General features: G+C 39.9%; 2 protein-coding genes across 5 annotated transcripts in view; one reads left to right on the forward strand and one right to left on the reverse strand.

Annotated features, from left to right (window-relative positions):
- Positions 1–353: 353 nt before the first annotated feature.
- WDR12 (WD repeat domain 12) lies at positions 354–10062 on the reverse strand. Of its 2 annotated transcripts, none has more exons than XM_062002320.1 (13): positions 9981–10062; positions 9798–9892; positions 8449–8543; positions 7738–7844; positions 6741–6875; positions 6210–6364; positions 5436–5481; positions 4605–4690; positions 4278–4418; positions 4066–4171; positions 3025–3157; positions 2316–2388; positions 354–1604 (listed from the first exon to the last, which is right to left on the reverse strand). In XM_062002320.1, exons 2-13 carry the CDS (start codon positions 9876–9878, stop codon positions 1527–1529), a joined length of 1236 nt encoding a protein of 411 aa, XP_061858304.1. In that variant the 5' UTR covers positions 9879–9892; positions 9981–10062; the 3' UTR covers positions 354–1526. The 2 variants fall into 2 exon arrangements, with proteins under 2 accessions (XP_061858304.1, XP_061858303.1); XM_062002319.1 differs by having other exon boundaries at positions 356–1604; positions 6741–6856.
- Positions 10063–10307: 245 nt separating this feature from the next.
- The window catches only part of CARF (calcium responsive transcription factor), a 35040-nt gene continuing 21926 nt past the window's right edge, over positions 10308–23421 (forward strand). For 2 of the 3 annotated variants that reach the window (XM_062002412.1, XM_062002410.1), the window contains exons 1-5: positions 10308–10350; positions 14992–15114; positions 18943–19063; positions 21156–21285; positions 22794–22878. In XM_062002412.1, the coding sequence (XP_061858396.1) occupies positions 15037–15114; positions 18943–19063; positions 21156–21285; positions 22794–22878 (414 nt within the window). In that variant the 5' untranslated portion in view covers positions 10308–10350; positions 14992–15036. Of the gene's footprint in view, positions 10351–10523; positions 10936–14991; positions 15115–18942; positions 19064–21155; positions 21286–22793; positions 22879–23421 lie in introns of those variants that run through there. The other variant, XM_062002411.1, reaches the window with a different exon arrangement.

Genomic DNA, 23421 nt, shown 5'->3' on the forward strand with positions numbered 1-23421 from the left:
TTTGGCCTTCCTGGTTTTATCCCTGCATATTCTTGTGATGTTCCTACACTCTTCTCAAGCACCAAGGACCTTTTTCCACCTTTTATAGATTTCTTTCTGCTCCTTGAGTAGTTGGATGTTGCTGCATGTTCTAGCACATAATAAATTCCTGCTCAAAAAATGCTTTGTATTTTGGTAGGTTTACAAAACAAAGTAAGTTATCCACGCTGTAGTTGCAAGTATCAGTTTGGGGAGTGAAGAGAAGGTAATATTTTTAAAAAATTTTTAAAAAATTTAAAGAGAAAAAATAGAATTACTCTCTTAAGGCAAGAGTGGTGTATATTGCTCTAGAAAGGATGAAGCACAGACTAAGAACATGCAGATAGATAGTAAGATGAAAGACAACTACTTCCTTGGAAGCAGCATCTGTAAGTAAAGACTAGTCTGTTCACTGCCATACATTACTTGAAGAGCCAAGGGAGGGACCAAATCTTTTCCATTTTCTCCGTAATTTTTTTGATCTGGTATTTCCCGAACTGCCTACTCAGAACTTCTCCATACTGTAGTCCTGGAGGTCAGAGTTTTGACACTTCGAAGAAAAATTCCTAATCTTGCAATTACAGCATTTGACTTGTTTGTGCTGTACAGCTCTTGCATTTATTGAAAGCTAAGACATTAGGGAGGATAGTAAAGTTCTCTTTTCATATTGTTAAACTTTGTGCTGGCTTAACATCACATATATAGCATCTAACAAACTGCAGTAATAGCTTTTTCATTTAAATGCTGAATTAAAAGCAGAGCACCAGCAGAGAAAATAAGCATGTTTGGACATTACTTAACCTCCAGCAACCTAACAGCTACTGCAACTTTTTGTATTGATTCTTTATCTTTAGTTCTGCTTCCTCTGGGTGATCTTCCAGTTGTTTCTGCACATCTGCTGCTTTTTAGGAGTAAGATACCACATTGATTTTACCGCAACATAACATGAACAGTAGCACGAGGCAGGCATTCATACAATTTACAGCCTTAACTTGTAAGCAACATTTGCCCCTAAATCTGTCATGTTCCTGTATATCACACCATTTGCACTGCAAATGTACTGTTTTCCTAGCAAGAAGCCTTGGTTCAACAATTAAGGACCTAATTGTTAAGAACTGCCAACAGCCATACTGAAAGGTATGCTGAAGTCTGATTTTTGTCTGAAGCGAAGCATTAAAGCCAAGAATTGTAAAGAAAAGTTTGGGGTTTTTTTTCAAATGAAAGCATGTAAAGTCCAGAGAGTAATTTTTTCTGTATCAGCAGTTTACTCCTTATTAAATTACAAATAGTCATTCAAAAGATATTTAATCAAAGCCATCAAAATGGAAGAAAACTCCTTCATTTCATGCTACTTCCATTTTTCTGTGACAAATACAGATTACCAACAAAAACTAAGAACAGCTCTCAAGCAACAAAACAGCCCTCCTTTCTTCAAGGCGTTGGTTGTGTGGGGATGCTAACAGAGAATAACTACTGCAAAAATAATGAAGTCTTCTGGCAGTTGACATTCATGCTCCAACATTGGAAGCTGTAGCTGGGTAGCTGTAGCAATACAGTTTGTTATCTGCACCTCCACTCAACAGCAACTGATGAGAGGAAAAGAAAAATGATTAATTAGAACTAAATAAAATACCTACACAAAAGCTGAAAGCTGGTTTTCTTGCCTTTCAGAACAGAAAAAGAAGTACTGAATAATGACTTGCTTGTTTAATACATGACTAAAACCCAGACTCAAAATGCAGAAGCAGCCTTGTCTCTTACCCTCCTCCTAAAATTAGAAGCAAAGTTTTTGCAGGAAAATTTCAAAAGCTTTTCCTGCTTTTTCCTAAGAACAGGAGCCACACTGAGAATCTGTGCATTAACAATTTTTTTCCCTCTTTCATACATGAATGTACCACTACAGTAGCAGAACAGCTTGCTATAGAGAATTATATAGTTCCCCCCTTCTACATATACTGCCATGTCCCAGCTGTCAGTTCATGCTGCTGTTTTAGTCTCCATGGCAGCAACACATTTTCTCAGTGAGGTGTGGTGCTGTTCCTGTGTCTCTCCTTGTTTGCAGCATCAGTGTAACACTCACGTAATGCTACAGAGCCTGAACTCCCATCCTACTCCTTTGCACAGCAGCACAGGAAAGGGCTGCAGTGTGTATGAAATAACACAGTTATCAACCCCTTGTCAACCATAGCACAACTAAAACTTCTTGTTCTATTCCATCTTTAAGGATAAAGGAAAAAATATCCATGACTGCTTTGAGCCCTCAACCTCACCACCATGTGTATAAATCAGATTCTTACCCCTGCTTCTGTCCAGTCCACACACAAAACCTTGTCTTCATGAGCAGCCAAGTCATAAAGAGGAGCTTTGCAACTGTTAAAACACAGGTATAGCAGTTATTAACACCTCAGTTACATTTCACCTGCTTACAAACTACCTTGAGACTGAAATTTAATCAGTCTGCTTGTTAAGAACAGTTTATTATACAGTTTCCTTCCTCCATGCACGGATACTACTTGACTGTGTGTGATTTCTAGAAAAGCTATTTATTTCTTGCAAAGCATTTCATAGCTTGGAAATTGATAATTAAAAATCTGAAGAGTATCAAGTGAAACTTCAGGATGCTAGGCCCATTCTTTAGAGAATGTATTTTTTCCCTTAAAATAGAGGAATGGTTGGCAGACCACTTGCTACTCCCAATCCCAGCAGTGATGTTATGGTTGCTGCCTTCTGCATGTCAATGCATGCTCCTGTAGACAAGTCATGCAGGCAAGTCCTGTGCTGGAACACCATACACCTCTCAAATGTTAGGTCACTGGTCCTCTGGTAGTCAACAAGTATTTTTCTCCCTTTTTTTTAAATACATTTGACTCCTAAAACCTAGAGGATTTTCACAAATGCCACAGTTTCCAATTAATATCTCAGATTCCTTTTGCTACTTCACTAGTTTAACTGACCCTGTACACTTACATGCCTTTGAACAACAAAGAACCCATGGGGTTTCTTTACCTCCTTGTGTCCCAGAGCTTCACAAGGTTGTCCAGAGAACCAGAGATCAGCTGATTCTCATGGGTAGGTGACCACTTCACAGATGTCACCCAGCCCGTGTGAGATGTCAGAGACAGGAGAACCAAGGAGCCATCTGAACAGAAAGAGGGGGGGAAAAAAAAAGACAAAAAGACATCAGTAGATGCTAACTGAAACAGGCACTTTTAAGATGCATACAAAATCCAGTGAGAAAAGCAGTCAGCAACGTATTTGTGTTATAGGTGTTTCTCCCACCAGTAGCTCCAACTTCAAAAAATCAAAGAGAATTTTAAAGCAAGCAAATAAAAAGATAAGCCACACAAGTTGCGGGGCAGAAAAAAACCCACCCCAACAAAACTCAAAGTGTATTTTCTTGTCACTAAATTCTCTTTTCAAAGATTTTTTTTAAAAAGCAAACAAAAATGCTTTTATTATTAACATATAAGAAGACAGCACTGCTATACTCTGGATTAGAGAAGCTAAACGAGCAAACATGTCTGTGCAATAAATCTGATAGGCTAAGTCATAGGCTATTTGCAATCCTATCAGCACTACTATATACAATGTGTTGGTCTCAATCTTAAATATCTTTTCAAACAGTCATGATTCTATGATTGTGTAAGTACTACTTAGCTTCAGTGATGTTCTGATCAACTTCAGTGTGATCAACTACTAAAAAAAGAGTTCAGGCCTGCAACAGCTGCTGAACTGTCATTACTAAGTTAAAAAAAAAGAAAAAAAAAAGGAAAAATCCAAGATGATTTCGTTTAAGTTACTACCTGAGAAATCAAAAGAAATCTTCCACCAGATTATGGTAGATAGAATCTTTGTATTTAAGAAAAGCCTCCAAGTGGCTTATTTCAAGCAAAGGGACCATAACACAGTTTGAGACATTTCCCAAGAGGCACAAGTTATGATTTGGGAAAAAACCAACCAACCAACCAAACAAAACCCCCAAAACCCGAAAAAAAAAAAACCCAACCAATCAGCATCCCCTCTGAGAAGATGCATGTTTCAGCTCACCTTTGCCACGAGGATCCCACAACCTAATGTGTCTGTCTGTGCTCCCGGATGCGAGACGACGACAGGGTTGTGAGTAGGAAACAGAATTAAATACTTTGTTTCCTGTCTGTCAGAAAATAAGAGAGTAACTCTTAAGAGAGGAGCCACAACTTTGCACAGCTTTTTCCTTTGAGAGGGACTTCAGTTGAACCTATTCAGTATAATGATCCCACCAAAGTTGATTTGAGATCTCCAGTCTCAGCATCCCAGAGTTTAATTGTGTGGTCCCATGATGCACTGCAGATTTCTTCAGCATCTAACCACAGCACAGAGGAGACAGCTTCTGTGTGGCCAGAGAGAGTTGCCAAGGGAGTCTAGAATTTAAAGGTGAGAGGAGATAGATTTTTTTTAACAATACTCAGTCTATTATTTCAAGAAATAAAAATACCTGTCTGGTCAGCCTGAGACACATCACCAGAATTTTTCATATAGTCACCCATAACAAAGAAATTATTTTCTGTGGCCACACTTGTAAAATTAAATCCTGGAGCTAATCTTACCCTTGTTAATCCCAATTGTTCAGTTTTCTGTTTCTTTCGTGGTCTGTTAACTGCTTCTTCCATTTCATCCTCTTCATCTGTAGGTACTGTGAAAGAAGACTTGATATAAAGTTTTTGAATTGCATTTCCAGATAAGTAAGTAAAAACTCATATTTACAGCACCTAAGCTACCTCTGATGCGTGACTACTTCAAACTTACATCTCTGGTCAGATCACTATTATCTCCATTTTGACCAAGAGGAAAATGAATGTGAATTAAGTGATATTCTCCAGGTTACCAGTTAAAAAAAAAAGTACAAAGGAATTTTTAAAGACCATTCTTACTCATGGAAAATTCAAAGAGTAATTCAGGTGTGTGTTAAGCACCTACATATAACTGAAAGGATATGAGACTCAGAAGAGTGAAAGCAAGCATTTAGATCAAATGGCATTATGTTTCTACACATAACCTGGTTATTTTACTGAACCTCTATATTATAGTGTCAATAATAGAAGAGGAAAATAACCCACAAACTTGAGATTTGCAAGAAGCCTATACTCAAACCTGCACATAAACCCATTAAAAAGAAACAAAACAGATCAGGAACTGTGTTGTGAGTAAAATAAACACTAGTACACCATTGAAAACTGTATCTGAAGTCTTGTTACCAACTAAAACTAACTTAATACAGTGAAGTGCAGTCTTACAAAAAAAAAAAAGTTCTTGCTTGCTTTTAATAGTACAGACCTAAATTTTCTTAAAGAAAAAAGTATTCAGATATCCACCTTTCAGGTTGTTTTAAGCATGTATTTTATTAAGACAGCCATGAATCCATCTTATGCTTATCTCACCTGCAGACCAGATCTTTAACATCTTATCCCAGGATCCACTGCAAAACTGTATCAACAGAAACATTTTGTTAAAAATTGATCTTGACAGACCTTGTAAGCCATACTAGATGAACATACTACTTGCTTGAAAAATTAACCAATGGGCTGTAACACATGAAGAACAGAGCTGGGGTCCTCCTCAAAAATAAAAAGGTTTTGCATAGGTCAAGTTACTCTTTTTACATCCTTTACAGGAAAAATATCTACAAAATCTCTATTTCCTTCAGCAGCAAACAGTTTTATTTTAACTTGTCTGATGTCAAGTCACACTGGGGGCGATGACTACACCACTGCTGTGACTGCTCTTAACTGTTTAAGATCAAGGGCTCTTAAATCAAGGGAAAGGACCTCTTCTACCACCTGTCTTTTCAGAGTATCACTTTGACATTTTTTCCCTCCATCAAAACTACTGTGAAAATTCAGATAAAATTTTAAAGTAGTTCATTATAACACAAAATTAATATGCATTAAAAGTAAAATTCACTAAACATTCACAGAAGTCAAAAGCAGTAGTGGAATTACTTATGCTCTCTAGTCACCTTCAGTGTTTTGTAGTATTTGAAAAGATGGCCTAGCCCTGATGGAGCACTCATAACCACCACTTATAACAAGACTGGAAACTTGACAGCGTATAACAGCAAGATGACTAATACCTATGTAGGCTCAAAAAGATGATTTTTGAGACAGGCTGCTAACATCCCAAAAGACAAAGTTTTCTTTCCAGGAGTGACTCACTTTAGTTCCTGTGCAATCAACAGCTATGGAGTCTACACTCCCAGCATGTCCCCTGCAGCAGTGAAGGGCTTTCACTTTGTTTTTCTCCATGTTCCACTCCCAGAGCAGGATAGTTTGGTCCATAGAAGCACTGAGTAACAGGCATGATAAACTATCTGAAGAAGAAAAAAAAGTCATGCTCATACCCAACTCAGCTTTCCAAATACTTTAGACATAATTATTCTTGTCAAGGAAGAAACAGCAAACAGATAGAAACTCACACCTATCTCAGTTTACATTATGCAAGTACAATATAAATACACATACCAGTGTTTGCAAAGACTGCAAAGTACATAGACAACCTATGTGTTTAACCATACTTATTACTGTTAAAGAACTGTTTTATTTGTACTATGACTTCCTTTCTAACACCACTGGCAGAGCTCAAAATAACTGTAGCATTTAGATAACTAAATGGTAATGGTTGAGGAATGCTAACATTTCTCTGACAGTAAATCAAACTACTACTACTCCCCTAATAAATATACTGACCTTGCTTTACCCATGCCACATCCTTTACTACTTCTGTATGCCCAGCTAACGTCATGATGGATTTTCCTTCCAAAGACCAGATCTGAGCAGTCTGATCGTAGCAGCCAGTTAAAATCCTATCACAGGGTAGAGAATCTGCAACATTATTTTCTTTAAAACCAACAATGTTTATATGGAAAAAAGCCTCAATTAGAAGCAGAAAAAAAATACTAGCATAGTATTTGCTTAGGTGAAACAAATTCAAAATGTATCTACTTTAAAAAAAACCAACAAAACAACAAAAAAAGAGATTGGAAAAGTAAAGAATATTTTTGTTACAGAGCAAAGCTTCATTAAAATCTACAGCTGCAAGGCTAGGAGTACGAAAAGCAATGAGTGTACTGCATATTCTGGTAGATGAGACTTGAGATCACTTACATTATTTAAAATAAAACACAGTTTGTTGTTCATAGTATGTTACTAGACCATCTCAAAACATTTTCAAACCATTACTTAACATGGTAAAATTGCCTAATTGATTGAAAAATCAGTGTAGAAATACAGTAGAATATAACAGGTTTGGTTTTTTTTTTAAAAAAAGCTCTGCATAAAGGTACGCTATTCTATTTGTTGCTAATCAATGTCACATTTGAAGTCAAGGGTTTAATGAGGAGAGATAAGGAAAACTTGCTGTCTTTTAAGATAAAGGATAAAAAAGATAAAAAGGATAAAAATGCTGTTTACTATTACCCATTTGTATTTAGAGTATATCACATTCAGTCACTGTTTTCTATTTGTGTTAAAGTCACTGTCAGCATGAAAAAGAGGTTTTAAAATGGAACTGCTTACAAAAGCAGGTAGCTGACTGACTTTACAGCTTAAAAAAAAATACTCAACAGCACCAAAAATAGAGCAAAGATGAGGGGGGTGGATCCCCAACCAGCTTATTAAAGAGACACCATGGAGTGCTCTGCACACAACAGGAATAAGACAAAACAAAATTGGTTCAGTACAGTACCATTCTTCACTGGCTTGAACAGAACTGATCCAGTCATCATGTAAGATACATTCCTCTGGCTGGGGGGCCATATATTTCTCCACATACTCCAATTCCACCACTTCTTCCTGAGCTCACAGATAAAAGAATTTTAATTTTTGTTTTATCAGTAACAGTAGTATTTAAGTATAGTGCAAATATACAAGTTCATTGTGAAAAGACCTTGGTATCCAAGTCTCTTGCCACATCAGTAGAAACAGTCTTTAGAAAAGTGTCCGAATTATATTACCTTCCATTTTTTAATCAAATTACTATTAACACCAAACTGGAAGCAAAACCTCACTCTTCTTAGAATTCCTCCTCTTCTGTATTTACCTATAAAAATCTGTTGTCTAAACTATTTCACATTTTCCAGAGCTGATACTCGTCTCCCTCATTATCCCCCAATGTAACTAATATAGTAAGAGATAAAAATATAAAACTGAACTGTATAGAGACAAGGGACTGAATAATGGTATTTCTCCTGCCGCTCAGTCCCATACTCTCATTAATTTGTAGCTCAGAATGGATTTAAACATACATGGAATTCTCGAGGGACAGTCAGAAAAGAAATAAAACTGAGCAAGGAAATCTACTTAGTCAGGATGACAGCGTAATACCCAAACCTGATTGGAATAAACTGGCTAAATCTGTTCTACTGTCCAAGATGGGAAGAAATCGAGTATGACTTACTGTGGAGATATTTTCCATTTCCATGTGCGTGACCAGGGGCATACGCAAGAACTGGCCATTGATAAGAAAGTCAAATTCCACACATTTGTGATCCACTGAAACAAATTATGAAAAGATCCATGTTCAGGTGTCAGTCAAGGACAGGATGCCAGCAAGAGGTTAAAAAAGACAAAACACAATACACACTCCCCCAACAACAGAAGAGTTGGTTTCTTCTCCCTGCTGTAAGTGGGCAGCCCTTGAACTCCACAGGATTATGACAGATAAAAGGAGGGAAAATTTGACATTGAGGATCAAAGCATCAAGTCTGCCTCTTATCACATCACTTTCCAAATCCTTTACTCTGTAACTGGGTCTGACCAAAATCCAGTGGTATTTCATCCCTGCTCTGTCTGAAGCCTGCCACTGCTAGCTTACCTCTTTATTATCGCTAGCTAGAGATTCTTATTTGAGGCAGCGATAAGAAAATCCTAAGAACTTTTGGTTCATATTTGTCCCTCTGTGGTGGTACAGTTGAAAAAGGCCCCGCATTTCAAGAAATGTATTGCACTGTGCACTAGTTTTCTATTTGAGGCTGGCTGCAATTTCATAGTGTTAAAAGCAACTTGCAGAAGTCTCAGAAATTTAAGACAGAATTAGTCTAGTTTCTTACAGCAAAAGCAATTATTTCAACAATATTGCATAGTGCCTTTCCTGTGAAAATCTTTAAGGTCAATGAGTCCCACTTCAACTCATGCCGACAGAATGGCAGAGCTCTTTTCAAAGGCTTTCATAAAAACCTTTGGTTTTATTAGGGTGGGGTTTTTTTTTTATATACAGTTTTTGGGAAACACATTCCCATCAGCTGGGGCAGCTTGGTCTGTGGTGCTGGACACTCACTAATCCATCTTTTGGAGTGTATCTCATGGGACTGCCCACCAGCACCAATACCTGATGAGTTTCAGATCAAGTTCAAGAACTGCATTACTCTAAAGAGCTAGACCAAAACAGAAGGCTGAAGCCCGGCCTCACAGAGGGGCCTGGGGGTACCGGGGTGCTGCTCCTCACTTTGGCAGTGACTTCTGGCTTTCTTTGGCCGGGTCTTCCCCGAGCTTGCAGCGGGTCGAATTCAGCCAAAGCATGAGCCCGACTCGCCGGGCGCGTACGGCAGCCGGGCAGCTTGTGGCGAAGCCGCAGCCGGTACCCTCCCCTGGGGCCTGTAGTCAGAAACGGCGAGATGAGGTGGAGCCCGTCACCCACCGGCAGAGCAGCTCCGACGGATAGGCGGGCGCGCGCGGCCGGCGCCTGCTCGGGATTGCTCCGAGCTCCCGCAGGGAGAAGCGGCTGCCTGCCCCCGCCCCGGTACCTACCGTTGCTGGCGGCCAGCAGCTTGTTGATGAGGCGGCTGAGGTCGGCGGCCTCGGAGGCCACTGGCACAGAAAAGGGCACATCCTCCACGGCGTACCTGCGGACACACAGAACTGTTACCACCTCCGCCTCACCCACGCCTCAGCCTCACCCTCACCCTCCCCGCCCGCCCGTCCGCCCGTCACCTGCGGTTCTCGGTGCGGAACCTCGCCGTGAGCTGCGCCATGCTGCTGCTGCTGCCAATGCCGACGCTGTGACCGCGCCCCCGACCACGTGCTGCGATTAACCGCGACCCCGCGCGCAGCACTCCACTCCGCCCCGCCCCGCCCCGTCTCCGGCCGCCACCGCCGCCATCGCCGCGCCGCGCGCCCGGCGGCCAATCGCCGCGGAGACTACAGCGCCCGGCCCGCCGCGCGCGCCTCCCGCCAGGCCCAGCGCCGTCACCTTCCCTCCCGCCGCCCTCCGCGCGCCCCTCTCCCTGGGCTGGGCTGTACCGGGCTTGCGCGTGCGCAGAAGGGCGGTGTGCATGGCGGCGCCCGAGGGAGCCGAGCCGAGGTTGAGTAGTCTCCTTCGGGATGCGCTGACGCACCGCCCTGCGCCGGGCCTCGCTCCTTCCTCCCTCGGGGCGGCGGGCGGGGCTCGCCCTGTTGTGTCCCGCTCTGTTGTGTCCCGCTTCCCGCGCCATAGGAATGCGGTGTGGGAGGGCCGGGGGACGCAGGGAGAGGGAGGGAGGTGCGTGCACGCCCACCGTACCCCTCACGGCTGGGGCGCGGGCTGTGCTTTCCCTGGGGCGTTCGTAGGCGCCTGCATCGCCGAAGGAGCGTCCAGTGCTTCCCTGTTCCCTGGGGCCGCCTTGTCGCTCCTCCGGCTGGGCAGTGCGGGGCAGCCCGCGGTACCGGCCTTGTCCCCGTGGCCGCGGCTAGTTCCCCGTGAGGGGCTTCGGCGTTGCCGGAGCCGGCGAGCTGGCGTGTGTGGCCGTTGGCTACTGACGGTGTCTTCTCGGGGTTACTTGGATTGTATTTATTTGCGTGTAAAGGGACATTGACAATAAATTTCCTACTAAAACTAGCAACTCCAACACAAAGCCGACTATAAAAGAAGCTGTAACTGTGCTTGCTTTTGTGGGAGAAGGCTGCTAGTGTGAGTACCTGCTGTGTACTGGGGTTCCACTTTTTTTTTTTTGCTTTTTTGACAGTTATTTATCAGGGAACAGCTGAGCTTTCCCTGTACAGTGACTTAGATTGGGGCAGCGTGTTGGAGTGGGCAAGTATTGAGTGCTAATGTTTGGTGAGACTCAGAAATCTCATTTATTTCTTAAGTATACTTAAAAGATCTGAACATTGCTTGTGAGTGTAATTGACGTTGATACGTTTTGCAGATACTTGTCCTAGCTGCTCAGAAGCAGTTTACTCGAGAAAACCTTTTAAGCAGGAGTCCCAGATCTTCTGTGCATTCCTAATACTATCCACCTGTTCCTCCCTGACAGAAATAAACTAAATATCAAACCTGATACAAGTGAATATAAAGCTGATAGTACTTTGTTTTCTTGCGAGTATCACTGTGCCCTGATTTCCTCTCTGTTTTACTGTAATTTCTGCCCTTCTTAACGGTGGAAGAGAAATGTCATCAGAAGTAGTAGCTTTTTGAGAATGAGCATTTAATTTTTGTAAGCTACGCTTAAGCTATTGCCTTAAGTCTTTTTGTAAAATCTCTGAAATGAGAAAAACCCAGGAAAAAAAAAAGTGTTGGTAAGGCATTCAACTCTATGTATTTCCTGTCAAGAAGTATAAACTAAAACCAGAGTGGGGACTATTGCTGTCAGAAGTGCTGAAAACGTGACCTGTCACTGTCAAGCTTTGATATTTTTTTTTTTTTTTGATATGTATGCATTGAAGACTCGAAAAATGTAAGAGAGCTCCCTCCTTCCTGCCCCAACTGAGTGCTTCTAGGTAGATGTCCTTGCTATTACAGTAGACTTACCTGTTATTTACTCTTTAGGTTTCTTCTTATAATAAAAATCTTGCAATATTGACTCAGTTAAAATAATTAGCTCTAGGATTTTGGAAGTCGGCACTTCCCTTTGGGATCCCTTTGGGGTTTGACTGTATCCTTCACAGTGTCTCCCAAGGGAAGGCAGAAGCAAGCATTCATATGAAGCCTTAAAAATATGTCAGTCTAGAACTGGTGTATTTTTAGAGATCACTACTTGTAATAAATAGTTACAAGTGTTACCAAAGTTCTTCAAAGGCAAGAAAATACAGCAACCTAATACCCTGCTTGAAGGCATATGATGGTGTGACTGGTCAATAATAGGATTTTAAATTAAGGCTAGCTTGACCTCTCTGTTAGTGTCTTTAAATGTTTATACATTAGGAAAGAGTATATGGGCTTCTGGATTGCAACTGTTACAAGAAAGGTTCACCTCAGAGTGGGCATCAAAATCCTGTTGCTGTTGAGAGTACCTGATGTTGTCTGAGTGAGAACTCAGCATATACAAGAGGTGGCCCTGGCTTTGACAGCTGTGTTATTGTGGGAGTTCTTGGTGGCTAAATAAATGGAGATTTGACTGGCTTTTGTGCTTTGCTAAGTGATCTTAAACTATTGTGATTTAATCTTTCGAGCAGAACTGCTGATGGTAACATGTAGACTAGACTGCAGTGCATCATGTTTACTCTCTTGAAGAACTGGTCTGTAAGCTCCTGTGTAAAAATGCTCATGATTATTATTGTGTTTACCTCTGCTAGCAGTTTCTGTGGCAGCTTTCTGTCTTTATGAGGTTGAACCAAGGATAGCAATGGCCACAGATTTCATTTTATTTTGAGCAAAGTCCTTCCCAAATAGAGCCAGGGCAAAGGAAGCAGTTCTGTGATGTTAAAATGCACTAACACTTGAGTTGGAAACAGGCTTGGAGTTACGAACAGAGAGCAGCTTTTAGAGAGGTTTGCGTGAAGCTGCATCAGGGCTAAAGCTGGGGCACGGAGAGCTGCCCATTTGATTTGTGCACTGAGGATGCAGCTGTTGGTCTTGTTTTACACTAGCATTAAACTCTCACATTTCTGCTTCAAACCATCATTAAATGTGGGTTAAAATGGTGTTACATTAGAAATTTTTGTGGCACTTACATGAAGTGTGTTTGAAGAGAAGACACCAATAGTTCATTACTTGCACTAATGGATGAATTGTTTATGACAGAATATCCATCCATATATGTGTGTGTATACAAAATTTAACTATGTTGTTTGGGGAATTTATTAGTAGTATTTATACAACTATAAAATTTATTAACTATATACGTACTTGTAAGTATCTGTAAAAGTAGATTTCCTTAAGATACAAAAACTCTATCTTTTTGTTTGGGGTTGCATAGCACTTAGGTTAATGCAACCTGTATGGTTAAAGTAAGAAGTTCACTGTCCAGGATGATGTGCATGCCAGTGGTTTGCCTGGGTTAGAACAGCAATTAAAATCACAAGGCAAAAACACACCAAGGGCATCTTTTATAAACACAAGTTAAAATTTCAGATATTTCTGGGCTGCTTATAAGAGAAAGATGGATCATTATCATGGTGTATTTACCCTACTGCTATCATTTTTGCCCTGAGGTTTATTATTAAGCAGTGTCAGATACAGGACAGAGTTTCCTGGGCTGTTGATCTGTCCCATCACAGCTGTCCTTGTGCTCTGTGGTTGAGTTCAGTCACACCCAAGGGATGCACCATCAGTATCCCTGGAAGACTTCTCCAGTTTGTCTCGAAGAATTAAACGTACTGCTTTGGCAAAATAGACATGTCTTCATTACATCTAACTGAGGGGAAGTGGTTCCGTGATGTCCTTTTTTCATTTGGTGCTAACATGCATCAGACATTTTAACTAAAACATCTCATAATTGTTCTCAGATTGAAAACTACACAGCATTTGGTAAATGTGAGATAACTTCGTTTGGAGGGTCATCACTTGATCATTGAATGGAAAAATATATCTGCTTTAGAGTAAAGTAATATATTGAGCATATGATAAGCTTAACTTCACAATGTTGTTTGTATGAGCAGGATGCTTTATGCAGCTTCAAAAGCCAAGGAGGTGTGGATTTACTTTACTTGTGGTCCTTTATATCTTTGCAAAGCAAAATAAATTTGTGCTTCCAGAGCTGTTCAGTTCTTTAGCCTTTTACACTCTCCTTAATAAAGCTGTAAACTGTTGAAATACCAAGAAAGTCCACCTCAAGGAATGTACTGTGTGGTGAAGAACATAAGGCTTGTAGGAGTCATGTGCTAATATATTCCTGCCTGTCTTAAAAATAAATACGGCAGGGAAAAATCCTAAACACCTTTACCCCCCTCCCTCACCTCAAACTGCAGGAATGAAGTTTTCTTCTGTTCAGTTTGACATTGTATGTATGTGTGTGGTCCTATATGTATGTACTTGAGTAACGTAGGGGCCAAGCTAATTTGTCATTTTGCCTCATTGCCTGTGAATATTTGAGAGTGGTCACCGTTTTAAAAGGTATACTGGTTGAGTGAAAGCCTTATCTGGTGAATGTGGCAATTCACTGTCCAGTATTGTCTGTTTATAGAGGGCAACTGAGCTCCTTGAGGTAGTTTTCTTTGGGATAGGAGGTGAATCCCCAAAATGTCTGGAGCTCTGTGGTTTTGTCTTTCATCACATGATTCATGCTAAATTTTGGTGTTTTCCTGAGCAAAGCTTACTGCTGTAGACTAACAGTATTTTTTTTATTGTTTATATGTTGCTTTACAGCCCTTTAAAACAACTGTAATTTTCTTCAAGATGACTGGGTAACACAAATCCTGTCTGTTGATTATGGAAGCAGCCTACTTTAAATATCAAGTATTCTCTAGATGTGTACAGTTGTTAGTTGAGTGCTTGTGGATGTATTTAGATGAAGATCATGAGAGTGTGTGTGTGTATTTTGTATATTTATGTGCAAAGACAAGTCAAGTAAATTGACTTATACAAGAGGCTACACTATACTCCTGGAGCAAGACACTGGATTTTTTCTGTAGTGAGTAATAAAGCAATAAAGAGGCAAGGATTTCTTGAGGGCTTTGCTGTTGGCTTGCAACAGCCTCAGAACTTGTAAGACTAAACTTCTAAGACCAGAAAAACCCAAACCCACAGCAAAATCTTGGTTGAGGCTAAAGTATGGAAGGCTGAAATATATTTTTGTAACCTTTTCAGGTCATCTTGTGATGGAAAAAAAATGGACCTGACCATGACATTGCTATGGAAGGATCTAATATTTTGTTCATAGCCAACTGTAATAGTGCAGGAGAGTCAGAAAGAAATGATTGGATTTTTCAGGTGAGGTGTGAATGCCTTGTCTCTGTAGATGCTTTCTACTCGTTCTCTCTGATGAATTAACAGTATGATATTTCATCGTGTTTTTTCTTGCCATTATAGTAATACGTTGTGTCTTTTGAAAAAGTACAAAAGTTCCTTCTCTTGGATTCTTGTGCCATTCAATTTTGAGCTGATGAATATCCAGATGTTACGTGTAATGATAACCTTCAGTCATTATATTAGTAGATCCTCTTATAGTGCTGAAGAAATACATGTTTTATTGTCTTAACAAAATTCTTTAATAAAAGTCTACTTGATGACATGTCTTCGAGTACAAAGGGTTCAGAACACTTGAAAATCAGGTGAAATAAGAATCCAGTGACACAGGACATCTGTGTAGGTATTTGAGAATGGAAGTCTTTTATGTATTTATTATCAAATATTGCCAGTTATTTCTAGTCAGAGAGACTTCTGTTCATAAATGTTCTTCTTCAGTTTACTTCAGTTAGCATAAAATATTGTTCAGATAGTGATTTAGGAGTGTGTTTATGAGGTCTGTACAATGTCTTTAACACAACTAGTACTATTTATTTGTTGCTGCTTTTCTCGTGTATTTTACAGTGAGACAGTTTCAGCACTGAAGACTCATACCTGCAGAATTCTTTTGAAGGTTATTTGATACAAGTCTGCCAAAATTTAGAGATGTTTTTCCCCACTCTTTGAGTTTGTAGTTTAAAAGTTTTTGTAGCAGAAGAATCAGAGTTGTTTGTGTGATTGCATGAAATACAACAAATTGCACTCGTCCTTGCATTGGCCAAATGACATCCTGATGTAGTATTTTACACAAGGACTGTCTCTTTTCCATTAATTTTACATGTTTAGTATTTGTTGTGTCAAAGCTTCAGCAAGACAGATATTTATGCTTAAGCATTTAAATTTAATGAAAGTGGGATTTGTTGTATGAACTCGATTCCACAAGCTTGATGAGAATAAGCTCAGAGTACCTATTTTTTGAGACTTGCAAAACCTGATTCTTGGTCTTTCACTGTATAATTCTTGGACTTTGGACTCAAATTGGTGGATTTGTGTTGCTCGTGTTTCTTCTGTGGTAAATAAACAAAGCATATAGAGATTTTCCTCTTCATAGCTAAATGCATGTGCCTTACTGGGAAGGAACAACCCCCTGCACCAGTACAGGCTGGGGGTCGAACTGCTGAAGAGCAGCTCTGCAGAGAGAGACCTGGGACTCCTGATTGCTGGCTCATATTTAGCTTATTATCAATGTGCCCTCATGGCCAAAAAGGCCAATGTCATCCTGGGATGCATCAAGAAGAGTATAGCCAGCAGGTCAAGGGAGGTTCTTCTCCCTCTCTACTCTGCCCTGGTGAGGCCTCATCTGGAGTCCTGTGTCCAGTTCTGGGCTCCTCAGCTCAAGAGGGACAGGGAAGTGCTGGAGAGAGTCCAGCGCTGGGCCACCAAGATGATGAGGGGTATGGAACATCTTTCATACAAGGAAAGCCTGTGGGAACTGGGGCTGTTTAATCTGGAGAAGAGGAGATTGAGGGGTGATCTTATTAACATTTATAAATATCTAAAGGGTGGGTGTCAGGAGGTTGGGACATCCCTTTTTTCTATAGTAGACAATAACAGGACAGGGGTAATGGGATGAAGCTGGAACACAAAAAGTTCTGCTTAAACATAAGAAAAAGCTATTTCACTGTTCAGGTGATGGAGCAGTGGAATAGGCTGCCCAGAGGGGTTGTGGAGTCTCCTTCCTTGGAGGTCTTCAAGGTCCTCTTGTGAAAGCATCTAACCTGCATGGCTTCGGGGGATCTGTTACTCGGACAGAGGGACTCTCTTGCAGCTTTACCCATTATAGTTCACCCTTTGAGCAGTTCATCATCAGCCACTCTGGTGCGGCCACCTCAGCCACAGCCTCACCCTGCAAAGGAGTTCCAGCGGGCAGAGCAAACCCAGCAGCCTCTCTGTGAGCTGCAGCCCCTCGGAGGGCCCAGTGCCTCTGTGATGAGTCTGTCTAAAACAGGACAAGTGATGTAATCACAGGCAAGATAGCTCTTTGAAGAACTTCTGTTTGTTGTAACAACAGCTGATTAGGATTTTAGCAACAAGATGAAACTTGTTAAGTTTTTCCATTCATGCTCCAGTTGCCCTTTGGTAGACAAACCTTGTCTTCAGCCATTACTGAATCCCAGAATCTCAAGGGCTGGAAGGGACCTCGAAAGGTCATCTAGTCCAACACCCCAGAGCAGGACCACCTAGAGTAGGTCACACAGGAACTTGTCCAGGTGGGTTTTGAATATTTTCAGAGAAGGAGACTCAACAACCCATCTGGGCAGCCTGTTCCAGTGCTCTGTCACCCTCACAGTGAAGAAATTCTTCCAAATATTTCTTTGGAACCTCTTATGTTCCAACATACACCCATTGTCCCTTGTCCTATCATTGGACATCATTGAGAAGAGCCTGGCTGCATCCTCCTGACACCCACCCTTTATGTATTTGTAGACATTAATGAGGTCACCCCTCACTTTCCTCCAAGCTGAAGAGGCCCAGCTCCTTCAGCCTTTCATCATAAGGGAGATGCTCCGCTGCCTTCATCATCTTGGTGGCCCTGTATTGAACTCCAGCAGCTCACTGTCCTTCTTGAACTGAGGGGCCCAGAACTGGATAAAATTACTAATTTTATTAAACAACAACATATGTCTTGTGTAATTATCAAGCCTGGATGTTACTGTGTGATGAGATCTCATACCTCTATGACTACTCCTCTCTGTATATTCCCTAGATAAGTCTCTCTGTGATAACACACAAGGAAATGGATTCAAATTGCACCAGGGGAGTTTTAGATTGGACATTAGGAAGAACTTTTTCACTAAGAGTGTTATTAAGCATTGGAAGGGCCTGCCCAGGGAGATGATGGAGTCTCCATCCCTAGAGATATTCAGAAGACGCATAGATGAGGTGCTGAGGGATATAGTTTAATTTAGTGATGGGCCTGGCAGTGTGAGGTTAGTGGTTGGACTCAATGATCTTATAAATCATTTCCAGCCATAGTGATTATATGAGTGGCAATAAGCCAACTGATTTTGTCCATCACCACCACCCCCATTCCCTCTACTTAGTTTGCTTAAAATTTTGTAATTCTAAACACTTATTTTCTGAAAAGGTAACTTACACAGAGTGTTTGGTTGGTATGTGCTGTGCTAGCACTGAAGATACTTCACCCATTTGAAGTGTAATAAAACAGAAACAAGATGATATTGTATGTTATTCCAGGTTTTATTGCATTGTTAGGAACACATCCTTGGTAACTATGGGAAAATTTACCAAAATAATTAATTTCAGTTTTCCAGAATTCTAGGAGATTTTAAAATCTTGGAGCTTTTCTTCTATCTGCTTTTGCAAAAATACTACCCATAGAGGCTAGTGTCTTAGGAGTAAAGATGAAAATTTTTTTATATGTTGTGGTTAATTCTGCTAGTCCATGAGTGAGATTATAGTGAATCCAACTACAAATGGCTTTCATGTGTTTGAAAGCTTTAATAATAATGCTGTAAAATTCCAATAAATGTGTAATCCACCCTAGAATCACATAAGTGTTTGCCTTTTTTTCTTTGCTTAAATCAATTAAAAGACTGGTTTAAAAGGAGGAAAGTAATTTCAAGAGATTGACAGTAAATAGACAGTTTCCTTATTAGGTGAAACCAAGTTAATTTACAGGCCCTAATTCCAACCAAAATTATTTCCTGTTCTGGTAAGTTGTTGCTGCAATTGTGCTGCATAATGATCATTGTACAAACTAGTGCCATTCATTATGTGATTGCCTTGCAGATGATTATTGCCAACCAGTCAGAAAATCGACAAGTGCTGCGTGTCATTCCATCTGCCCTGCCTGGAATGGCCCAAGTGATTATTCCTCAAGGTCAACTTCTTGATGTGGCCAGCATGCAGGGTGAGTTTAACTTGTGGGACTTGAGGGAATGTGTTTCTGTGACCAAGCATATCCTGCATGATCTCTTTTTAAGAACCCTTTTTCTATGTTTTTCCTTTCCTTAGCTGTAAGACAGAAAATACATACTTACAGAATCTGCTTTTGGAATGTGAATCTGGCACCACGCACACCATGTTTTCTGTTGGACAAAAGCTTTATGAAATAAGAACTATTATGCTCATTTTAGACATGGGATGGATAAATTGAGATATCAAGCACAAAGCTGCTGCTTGCCTAAGTCATGTTCTTCTGGTCTGTTCCAGAATCACTGGTGATGATGCATCTTTTGTGAAGCTAGGAATGAAAAATACCTAGGTAGAAATTCATGTCCAAATTAATAAAACGAGATGCAACTTTCATTTCATTCCTATTTTTTTTTCCCCTCAGGGTGTTAATGATCATGTTCTGAGTATATAGTGAGATGCAGAACCAGAAGCACGAATTTTAAGCCTTTCTTTAGAAAAAGGACAAACTGAAGTCTGAAAGCATAGATTGTTTATCTGCAAGCTTTGCTGTGTGGCAAAATGCTGTGTACTGGTTTGCATTTGCAAAATAAGACTGACAAGTAGATTGTCACATTTTGTTAAACTCTCCAAGGTTTTTTAAACTGTTTTAGCATTTTCCGAATAAAATTCGCAAAATCTGAGTTCTAGTTAAGTTCTCCTGTGGAGTGAGGGCTCAAGGGTAAGACTAGAGACCTGATGCTTCGTGATCAGCAAAAAAACTATCTGGAATTCAAGTCACAACCCAGTCCTTTTCACTTCCAGTTGGAATATGATTGCATGACCTTTCATTGAAAGCCTTGCTCCTACCCTGCCTCTCCACCTGCTCTTGCAGGGGTTAGACCACTGATTACAAGAAAGTCTTAAATGACTTAAACTAGCTATGAGCCTTCAGTTACTAAATAATTGACACTGATTGTAGTAGGCAATAAGTTGCAGTGTTGAATATGATTTTTTTAATTCCTATTTTTAATCCTATATGCGGCTCCTTGTTTGTAAATAGCTCAATTTCACAGTATTTGAATACATGTTCTGCAACAGTGCTACAGGGGTTTTTGTGTGGTGTTTGCTGTGGGTTTTTTCCAGAGACTTACTGTGTAGTTATTTGATATTTAAAAGATAGTCAGGAAGGCTTGTCAGTGGTTTACCAGGGAGATTAAAGGGAAAGGAGAATGGACCATCAGGCCTTGAATTTCACTTGACTGCAGGTGGTGGTAATGCATGAAATGGCTCAAGCTTCAGAGTAGACCTTAGTGTCTTAAAAGCGTGTCTATGTAGAAGGAAGCAGAGCTCCGAGCTTTGAGCCTGAGTGGCATTACTGAGGTGAACACTTAACAAATCTTCTGGCACGCACTTTAGAGCAGTCGTTTCTATGCTGAATCAATAGCTTGTCATGGTCTCAGGATGGAGGGAAGAAGCTTTCATAATTGAAGGGCAGAAGTCCTGTATGTTCCCTTTTCTTTGTGTTGAAACTAAAGTATCAACTATCCGCCTTCACAGTTTTCCATGAAGTTTCTGTTTGGCTATACACTCACGCTTCAATCTAACAGTATTTTTTGTTTTATGGATTGTTCTCTTTTATCAAGAAAAGTTAAAACATTTGTTGTAACAGTATGCCAATCTCAATTACAAGAGGCCTGTTTTTTCTTGCTTAGGTGTCTTTTGTAAGTACAAAGTAGTATGGTAGTCATCTTTGTTCTTTTAAAAGAAACCAGTTCGTGATTTACTGCTGAACAAAAGAGTTGTGCAGTCCTGTATGGATTTGTGGAAATGCAGAGCAGTCAAGTTATTCCAATTATTTGCTTTGTTGTAGAAGGATTCATTATCAGTAGCATGGTTACCAAACTCCTTAAGGTCAACCAGCCTTATCAAATGTATCATCATATGTGTGCCTAGAGTTTGAGTAATAAACTCTATTAAGTATTATTGAGTATTAAACAACTATTAGACTACTTTATCATCTACAAATCTTACTTCATTTCATCCATCAAAATGCTTGCTTTTCCAACACACAGAGTTTAATTGTAGGTTGCTGTTTTATTTTCACAAAGATGTCTTGGAAGAGAAGTGTGGTGATGGGAACTTGCAGACTGTGGCAGTGGCTGCTATAGCAGATAGTGCAAGCAGTTATGTTCTACACCCACAGGCATCTCTCACCGTATCAAAAAAAGCATCCACCAGGTAGGTCAGGATTTAAAAGGATGATCAATGCTTTAATCTACAGTTAGTGTTGCTTTTTTTTTTTCTTGTAATTTGTTTTTACAATGATTATGACAAAATTACCATAGAAAGGAGGTTACTAACTCAGCATTACTGAATGATGTATAGCTTTTGTATATGGCAGAGCAACGGAAAAGTATAATAACTGTGTCCTAGAGATGGTTGGGTATATTCTGACCATAGCAATAGGTGGACATAGAAAGTACCACAGTGCAAATTACTGAAATTACTCCAAATAGACACTGGTACTGCCAATCAAGATCTTGAAGTGATACAGTGAAAGAACTCCAGGGAAAGCTGAAGTTTGAGGGAGCAGTTTCTTGTATATTAAAACCTATATAAATCATCCTTCCACAAGAAGGTTTGATTGTAGAGATAATTTCTTAGATAAGGATTTCAATACCTAGCATTATCAAGGAGAGCTTCATCTTTGTTCTCTGGAAAACTTCTCCACTGTCCTTTGAAATATGAGAAAGTAGCTGCTGAGTGTGTTTCAGTGGAATATGTAGACAGGTAGATGGGTTAGCAAAGTTTTTAAAGTTAAAATAGTTAGATTTTCTTTCTCTTGATACCCACCTGATTCTGTCCCCATGCTAAGTGAAGCCTTACTATTTTAATTCTTGAGTACTCCGGGGTTCTTTTTTGCTTAATAAAAAAACAACCAAAACCCACCTAAGATGGTGTTTGTTCTGTGGACTGCAGGCTGGCTTTGTATTGATTTCTACTCATTTGAAATAGAGACATGAAAGAATGGAGTAATCTTACTACAGGACAAGTTATGTATATTCAAGAAACATTTTAAGTAAGGAGAAACGGACTGTGAATGGATTTTTGTGAACTCAGTCTGTACAAGACAGAGAAGTAATCCTGGAAAGTAGATATATTTGGATGGATAGGAGGGGTACACTTGAGTTTTGGAATAATAGACATTGAGTAAGCATTGTATCTGCCCCTGGATTTAGGGAATGGAGAAACTACATACTTAAAATAATTGGAGCAGGTTTTCTGTAATTTAAAATATAGTAAAATACGTAGCATTTAACAAGTGTTTGACGTTGATTTTAATCTTTAACATTCTACTGTCAGTCAACATTAGAAAATGATCAAGACAATCCCCTGGTCTATTTCACTAAGTTTTGTCTATTGTAAAGCAACAATAATGAGAATACTGAATGTTCAAAGTTATGCTCAAAGAATGTTCAAAGAAAATCTTCTTGAATGTAGAAAACAGTGGGTTGTTTAACTACTTAGATTGACTGTAAATTATATTAAAAACAAAGTAGAATATGGTGAAAATGAACCCCAAGTTTCCAAGGCAAGTTGGTAAAATATCTGTGCTGTAGGATTATATGGGTAATATACATATATATATGTAGGGTTATATGTAATGCACTCATTTGATATGTTACTAAGTTATTGCTTTCCTGACTGTGTGTATAGACTTTTAGTTTTGGTCTGGGTTTTTTTAGGTTATTGGAAGATCCATTTCCCATCCCTCTCCAGCCATTGCCACCAAATACACCTGCATGGGCATGCCGTCTCAGGAACTGTGAGGTGGGATAGAACGGATTCTGTCTTGATGTTTTATCATCTAGATCTAAGATATTGATCCTATTCCCCAAAGGGAATAACCTTCATAGCTGTCGAAGTTGTGTTGATGAAGCTTCCTGATATTATGAAATAGTACTGGTACTAGCTGGTACTACTAGCAGATTTAAACACATAAAATGCTATAGAATCCCTTCCTTTTCTGGGAATGCTAGAATAACTAACTACCAACAGCAAAAAATGTCCTTCTGAAGTCATGCTGTACAGCACTGGGAAAAACCATTGTGTGTCATGCTAGAGTTCACTCTTGAACTGCAACACAAGCTCTGCTGTCTCCTACTGATCAAACTGAGTTTTGTTGTCCTTAGTGATTCATTAATTAAAGAATAATATTGCTTTTGTATGTTTTAAGTCTGCAACTGTTCATATTAGTAGTCACTTGGAAATCAAAATCCATGTGACTTGTTGGGATCAAGTGTGGAATTTATCAGAGCACCTTAATGTCAATATTTGACTACAGATTTCTATTGTAGATACTCTCTTTTTTTT

Source organism: Colius striatus, chromosome 9 (genome assembly GCF_028858725.1).
Source record: "Colius striatus isolate bColStr4 chromosome 9, bColStr4.1.hap1, whole genome shotgun sequence".
NCBI classification, from domain to species: Eukaryota; Metazoa; Chordata; class Aves; order Coliiformes; family Coliidae; genus Colius; species Colius striatus.